We start from the raw sequence: 8,585 nt of genomic DNA, 5'->3' as shown, positions 1-8,585 counted from the left end.
GAGCACAAATAATAATAATAATAATAATAATAATAATAATAAGGTAGGTTACTGTAACAAAGTATCACATAGATAGATCGACAGATAGATAGATATGTACGTTATTGATAGATAACTTGCAATTGCAAAGTAATGTTGGCTTAAAGAGATGGATAAACACACCTCCATACAAATAAAATCAAGACCTATAATAACAAGCACACGTTTATGCAAAATACAGCAGCATGAAAGAGGTTTGCATAAAATTACACTTCCATCCAACATCTAACAATGGAATATTCTAGAGAATGTCTAACAGCATGACCCTGCCCAGCTGGTGCGAGCAGACAGGGTACTTTAGATTTTCTGTTCACTTCGCTATTACAGTGCCAGTTTTTTATTTTATTTTATTATTATTACTATTATTTATTTTCCCCCCTCTCTGTAAAAATGACCCTCGCACGTATGGCAGCTCCGTCAGTCACGCCGAGGATCTGGAGCTGTCAGTGTTCACACGCATCACCGCCCTGCGTAACAACAGTGCAAAGTTTGCCGCTGAACTTTCCCCAGTCCCACACGGGACTACTGCAGGACTTTTCCCCTGTGGTGCCTCTGGGAACCTTTGCCCGTTATTCGGATGATTTAACAGGGAATTCGTGCTAGTTTTGGCTGGTTTCCAGGCTCTCCGAACCACAAAAGGACGGCTCCGGGAAAGTGAGTGGAGAAAGAAGCGGTGGCGGTGAGCGGAAGGAAGTGGAGTCGAGTCTCCTCGCTGCTCGTGCGGCTACAGACGCTTCAACATCGCCTCGCAGCTCGCCGGACATCACGGCTGCACTTTAATATCTGTGCTTATTTTATTTCATGTTGTCTGAACTGTTTTAATTCTGCGAACGAAAAAAAAAAATGGCTAGAATGCTGAGCAAGGACGTGCCGGATATCGAGGTAGAAACACTCCTCCTCTCTGCTTGAAAACATTTCGCCATGTTTAGTGTTTTTTTCTCCACACGCAGTTTGTACGGCTGAGAGAAACGTCGCGTGTTAACGCCGTGCTGTAGTTAGTCTCACCATTCCTAACGTGCTGCAGTAATATCTGTCTCCTCTCTTCTTTTTCTTCTGCATAAACACAGGAATTCTTCTGTTTCATTTATCATGATTTATATAGTTATCGCTGTAAAGTCAAACGTGGTGCTGGAAACTCGCTCTGCATTGTACCTTTTACAAACAACAACTACAAAAAGTTGAGCAGAAGTTGGTGGCACAGCTATGTCTAAGAATGTAACTGTCTCAGATTCTTTGCAGTTCTTCTCATACATGTGTTTCCTTAGACAAAAGGATCTCTGATGCAACATCATATGTTTTATGTTTTAATAAAACCTTAGTAATCTTTGCGGGTGTTAAGTAACGCAGCGATTCGTGATAAATCTGAAATTATTCTTAGCTCAGGCAACTCTCTCATCTTTTAATAAAGCCCCTTTTACTCAGTATTTTACAGTACGTTTCTTACTCATTTTGTTTTTATTAATCTGATACCCTCTTCTATTCTATTCTATTATAAAAAGAATATTTATTTTTAAAAAGCTATTTTAAATACAATAATAACAATAATAGTATTATTTTTTATTACATTATTTACCATGCTTGGTGTTATTCAGTTACTGTAATCTAATGCAGTCTTGCAGTCTAGAACTATTTGCCCTGTAGACCTCTTGAGTCATGTGATTCATGTGCTTCTTGCTTTGCCTACTGAGACTTAAAAAACTAGATGGGAAAATCCAACCCATGCCTGTAAGTCAGCTCACACCATTCTGTATTACAGGAACACACCGATATCTTGGCAAGAAATACCTTGTAATTTAATTAAAGAGTGTAAGCTGGAACGAATTCAAGCCAGTGGTGCAATGCATGTCACTGTAAAGGCTGTGTCAGCAACTATTGCTGAGAAAGTTTATGATTAACTAACAAGGCCAATGTAGAACTTTCGAATGATTAGCACATGGTACTTTGACTTATGTTTTTTTTTACCTAATATTTCTTCAGTCAGGTTTTATGTTTAATGAAAAAAAGTATTTTTTAAACAGCATGAAAGATTTTGTGAAGCCAATATTTACTAGCTGAGGTTGTGGACCTTGAATGAATTTTTTAGCACCTTGCCCAGCGTAAAAAAAAAAAAAAAAGATACACAGGTATGGAATGGGAGTAAATATATTTTTGATTCCATGAAAGACTGACCTATTAGGTATTAGGTAATTGTAATAAAATATAGATTACACAATTATGACATTTCCATTTTGAGTTAACAGATGTGTATGAAAAAGAACTGATCAAGTGGGATTAGTTATAGCCACTGGAGAAAGAAAAAAAATATTCAACATGGATTATCTTAATAAAAAGATGAATCATTTGAAGGTGCATGCACTCCAGAGAAGACCACAGCAGCTGTTGACATTAAACTCATTAGAGCTATGAAGGAAAAACACAAAACCACTGAAGAGATTTCAGACCGTCTGTAAACTGCAGGGGTGAAAGTAATTCACTCTTAAAAAAACTGAATGGAGAAAGTGAAAGGAGAAATAAGATGCAACGGTTATGTTGTAAGTTATGTTGTAAGCTTGCTTCTGTGGACTCTAGATAACACTAAGGGCAGCGAGAATCACCTGAATAACTTTTTTTGTGCATGTGCTTATTTATTCTGTGAGCCATACAGTAGCATCACGCTGCCCTTTCAGCCTCATCCCTCGAGCGAGTTAGTGTTTATGCTGTTCTCGTTGAAACGTGGCTGCATCTCACTCACTCTCACTCTTCGTCTATACCGCTTTATCCTGTCTTCAGGGTCGCGGAGGCCTGGAGCCTATTCCAGGAGGCTTAGGACACGAGGCAGGGTACACCCTGGACAGGGTGCCAATCCATTGCAGGGCACACACACATACACACACACTTACACACCCATTCACACACTAAAGGCACCCATAAAGGCACCCTATTCACACACTAAAGGCAATTTGGGAATGCCAATCAACCTAACCTACATGTCTTTGGACTGTGTGAGGAAACCGGAGTAAAGGGAGAAAACCCACCAAGCAGGGGAGAACATGCAAACTCCATGCACACAGAGATGGGAATCGAGCCTGGCAGGGAATCAAACCCACACCCTGGAGGTGCAAGGCGACAGTGCTAACCACTACACTACCGTGCCACCTGGCTGCATCTCTGTCTATGATATTTGGTGTTTAGTTGCTGGCTGATAACCCATTTCTTATATGTCTTAATTTCAATGGGCCTATAGAGAAAACTGCTGCAGCTGTGGCATATTTAACAATATCTGGTACCATCCTATCATATGGTACATTGACAGGGTGGCTAGTATTATCAATTAATCTTGCTTAACACCAATAAATTGTTAGGGCCACAAAGCCTTCTTTAGGGTTCACTGTTGGATAGAGAACATTTACAAGTGTGAGAATGGTGGATGTGTCCCAGGTGGCCTTTTTCTTGGTGGATCCAAGTAGGAGCTGATCATTCAATTATGGCAGTGTCTTTGTCTACCTCTGGTCAGGTCAGACTGCAAGCATCTCAAACACATATTGCTAGATCGAAGGGTAGGGCATTGAATTGAATTTTGTGTCCATTGGATGGTAAATCTGCAAAGGGCATCTGTGCTTTGGAGCAATGGGGAAATGTATCATGTAGATCCACTGACCTGACACAGGCTGCTTATTTGAGAAATGATGGCAGAGCTGAAAATTGTAGAACTGTGACATTTGTAATATTGCAACAGTCCATATTTTTTCCACCTTGGAAATATTGGTTTAATGTAGTTGTTTTCGGCTGTAAAACCATCTTGTGACAGGTCCAGTACTTTGTTGCTTCCAGGCTTCATAGGACTCTTTAGTGTTAGAAGTGTTGGTGGTGATGACGAAATCATGACTAATGAGTTAACCTTAGGCTCTCGGACTGTGACAATGTTCATTTAGAGCTCACACAGATCAGACAGAAGGTTGTCAAATGGCTGGTGTTTTTGGTCGTGTTGGTTTCTAGTGTCTTGGTTTCCTAAAACTTGTGCTCTACTTCAGCCAAAGGCTCGTGAAGCAGTGGTGTATTGTAAAAAAGTAAAAATCCTTTGTTATTGTACTTTAACATAACTGTAGTTTACTTTATTGTTTATATATCTGTCAACTTTCACTTTTACTCCAATAAATTTCTGCTATAAAAGTGCTCCTGTACATTTGTCTAAAGCACCTCTATTATTTGTTATTGCACAAATTTGAGTTGGTGATGTAATTCCTGTCTTTTGCCAACCTCCTACCAAAGTAATTTTCTGGTAAGATACTTCTCCTTCTGCTCAAGCACTGCTTTCAAGTACTTTATACAAGACTGCTGAAAGTGACCCTGGCAAATAGAGCAGGTTTCCCAAGGCTGATTTACATGTGTCTGGCAGAAGACATTTTTAAGATGGTCAATGAAATGAAGACATAGCAAGTTTATGTCTTTGGCTTCCAGTGAGCTTAGATCTTGTCAATGTGACAGTAAATTCTGCATCAGCGGAAGCTATCTAACTTGGTGGGTAATCACAAGGAGTGCACATTATGGTAGAGAAAACTGGTGAAATATATTGGCAGAATAAAATCACAGGTTTACTGTTTGGACAGCGGTGTGAAAATAGAACTCCAAATAAAACCACCAAGAAAAAAAACTATCAGATACACTTTATCAGAAAATAAAAGAAAAATAGCTTTCAACAAAGCATTAAGCCCTATATGCATAGATTCCCCTCGGCGCATGACTCCACAAGACCTCTGATGGTGTGCTGTGGTGCCTGGCACTGCAAGATTAGTAGTGGATCCTTTAGGTGATGTGGTTTGTGGGTTGGGGCCTCCGTGAATTGTTTGATTGGTGCATTCCATGGATACTTGAATGGATTGGGATCTGGCGAGTTTGGAGGCTGTATCAACAACCTTTGCCTGCATGTAATGTGTTGTGTGTTCTGATACCTTTCTCTTGTGACCACAATTTGCAATTTGCGCTACACTAGCTTTTAAGTTGTATTGGACCAGATCGGGCTAGACTTTGGTCCCCACAGACGTAAAAGAGCCTTGTGTGCCTATGATCCTGTCACCAATGTATTGGTATATAATCGATAGTCAATGTTATTTAGTAAGCCTGATGGGGGTGGTAATCTTGATCAGTGTATATAGTACTGTGTAAAACTAGATACCTTTTTGTATATGTTTAATTTGCACTTCATCTTTAGGTTATTAAACATTATGGAAGTTTAATAGTCTGAAGGTTATTATAGATTCGTTTAATCTGCTGATTTGACATTCAAATGAACCCAAGTTTGGTTTATTGAAACACCATATTATCAGTTAAATATTCTTGGACTTCTGTTCAGGTTATCTTATCTACCTCTGAGGTCATAGACCTATAGTTCAATGTATGAGACTTTTGTAACATTTGCTTCAGATGGATTTATGCTAACAGTTTTTTTTTTTTTTTTAATAACTACAATGTTTGAAAATGTACTGGTGCAATTTTAAATGAAGCAAATCAAAAGAAAGCAAGGTCACATCACTTGTGACTTTATAATTGTCCTATTATTTTAACCACTGAATTGATTTAAAAATAATTTTAACTGTATCCATGATGAAGCAATTACTGCGCTCAGTAACTGCAGGGCTTTACATACATTGATTGTGATAGGACCTCTTAATTTTAAGTTCCTAAGTCTAAATTCTGTTTATTGGAGCCTGTGTTTTGTGTATCTGGCTATGCCATACAGTATGTCTGCAATGTGAAACAGTCTGCAAAAATGCAGCTAAAATATATATTTTTTGTGATTCACTACTTTCTATGTAAAATCATCCTACTTATCATTTTACATAGAACACAGTGAATAACAAAAATGACTTTAGCTGAGTTTTCACAGACACACAAATCACAAATGCTATTTTGGAAATATACCTCCTCAGAGTTTTATTTCCTTATAAGATACTGTATGTTTGTTTTGGAGGGTATATGGATTTTAGTGATATTACTGTAATATCTTCATTATTTATTTTGAAGTCAGTACATAATTTAAATGTAATGAACAATATTTGGTGCACTATACTTTTTAAAATTACTTTAGGTTGAATAAAACATTGGATTCTATGTATCAAAGGTAGTGTGATTGCAACACACCTTGTTAGGAATTACATAAGTGTCTCTTGCAGGTACTGTATACTTTATAGAATTATTTTGTTGTGGTGCTAGATACAATATGTTCTCCTTAGACCCTTGAATGTTTTCCTGTAAATTTTCATGGCAGGTTAGATCTATCAATCATTATCTGTTGATAAAGACATGATTGGCTATGACTTAGTAACATCACAACCTAAATGCAGACAATATTATGGTTAAGTCAATATTAGATTTATCTCATTTATTTGTCACCATTGTCAAAACTAAATTAGAATAATTAAACATCGCATATTAAACATCGCTTTTCATTTGAATCCCCTACAATTTTCTGATCTTTAACAAGGAGCCTCAGCACCCTCTTAAACAGCCAACAGTGAAACTCTGCTCTTATAAATGCAATTATATGTGTGCCATTTAAACCAATTGCACATGGTTTTTCACCTTTACAGTTAGGTTCATTAGGAAGTGTAATGGTGTTGGTTTCACTGGAGATAGTGGGAAGTGTTTATCACTTGTCCACATAGCAAGGCTTTCTGCAGGTTAATATGAGTAAAGATGGCCCTGGCTTCATGCTGGGGGGCTCTAATGCAACCTTTATGGAGAGCAGAGGGAAGTAAGTCAAGCCTTTCATTAGCATCTTTATTCAGGGAGTAATGACAACAGTGACGTGACCTTCGGCTCCCCACTGCACTTAAGACTGTGACTAAATGACTCCTGTCTGCCATTGAAAATGGCTTTCTAAATCTCATAATAATTGCCATCTCTGGAGCAATTAAAGCCTCCATTTTTCTGCAGTCCTGTCAGATGTCTTATTTTAATATCCAGCCGCACTACTGAAAGCGCTAAATGTGGGGCCCTTTTGTGTGTTTGTGTGTGTGTAGATTAATTAAAATCCTCCTGGATCGCCATTAGAGTTCATTAAAAAACCCACAGCAATACAGCATTTAAACAAAGAGGTACAACTCCTCTGGCAGACCCCAGTGCCACTCCAAGGCTGTTTTTACAGTAGATGGTTAGAACAGGGACAGCAGATTGCTCTAGAATAAAATCAAATGTAATAGTAAGAGAAAAATTTTGCCCACTCAGAAGGTTTTCCTGTCACTGATAATAACACAAAGTATGCCAAAGCTGTTTTTCATTTTTCACATGGGGGTTCACAAACTGTATTTCTATCATCTTATTGATCTAGTTGAAAATGGATATTTATTACATATTTTATTTGTTGTAAATGTGCATTAAACTGGCTATTGGACCTATTTTGCTGTCTTGAATATGAAATAATCTGTGATTTGATATTAGTATGCTTAGAGAGTGTATGTACTTTGATAACCAGCGGCCAGTTTAATGCCATTTTGAACATACAGAAGCGTCAATAAGATGACAAATTTTAGTCTCATGGGAGAGAGACCTCTTGTGACGACGCTTCCCTAAAAGCCATTAACAGGAGGAAGAAGTAGGATGACATGAAACTCTCAGGAGACCTGTTAAAATAGTAGTGGGAATGGTGGAATGTAAGCATTGAATTCATTTATAAATATAAATAAATATATATATATATATATATATATATATATATATATATATTATATTATATATATCCTCATTAATTACTATTATTTTAGTACAGTGAGTTAAAAAGCTACCACACATGGTAGTAAGTAAATACCTTTTATTCACAATTTGCATTTAAACAATATTCGTTAACCAAAATGCTGTACAAAGAGCTACATCCATGTATTTTCATTATTTATTGTTCTTAACCGCATAAAACAATAAAATATACAGTACATATACTATTCAAATAGTATGCATATTAGCTTATTTTGAAGAATCAGCATTCTATGTTACTGTAATAAATAGCTCAAAACCTGAGCTGATGTTTGCTAAATCTATCTGATATGAAGCTGGCCAGATTGCCATAATGACTATATACGCTCCACCTGGCTATTGGCGTACAGGGCGCCACATGACATGGCACAGAAAGGTGGTAGAAGCGTAAATGCACCCTTGGCAGAGTTCAGTCAGAATGCTCTTTTAATCATTCAGAGCTGCTGAGATGAGCCTGTGTCTTGTCACAGAGTCACGTTTGCTGATAAATGAAAGCATGTGAGGAGACAGGGTCATGGAGCCAGTGCAGACTCACTGGCTACTAGTCCACAGCACAGTGCATGGCCTAGTCATCGCTAATCTCACAGGAGCTGGCATACATTCAGCTGATCACAAGACTCTTTTGTTTTATGCAATCTCAATTGGCAAACTCAGTCAATGAATTTCCTAGCCTAGGGAGCTTCACTTCAGCCTGCTTGGTTACACACCCATGGCATGTCTTGCAAATTGAGCCTGTTTCTGTTTCATATTCTCTCTCTTTCTCTCTCTCTCTCTCTCTCTCTCTCTCTCTCTCTCTCTCTCTCTCGCTCTCTCTTTCTCTC

At 37.9% G+C, this 8,585-nt stretch overlaps 1 protein-coding gene across 1 annotated transcript in view; it reads left to right on the top strand.

The window, feature by feature from the left end:
- Window positions 1–486: 486 nt before the first annotated feature.
- Window positions 487–8,585, top strand: part of dpyda.1 (dihydropyrimidine dehydrogenase a, tandem duplicate 1) — a 138,347-nt gene continuing 130,248 nt past the window's right edge. Inside the window, exon 1 of the mRNA XM_053494589.1 lies at window positions 487–921. Within this exon, the coding sequence (XP_053350564.1) occupies window positions 883–921 (39 nt within the window). The 5' untranslated portion in view covers window positions 487–882. The remainder of the gene's footprint in view (window positions 922–8,585) is intronic.

This window comes from Clarias gariepinus, chromosome 4 (genome assembly GCF_024256425.1).
Source record: "Clarias gariepinus isolate MV-2021 ecotype Netherlands chromosome 4, CGAR_prim_01v2, whole genome shotgun sequence".
NCBI classification, from domain to species: Eukaryota; Metazoa; Chordata; class Actinopteri; order Siluriformes; family Clariidae; genus Clarias; species Clarias gariepinus.
This window is presented reverse-complemented; position numbering and strand designations above follow the sequence as displayed.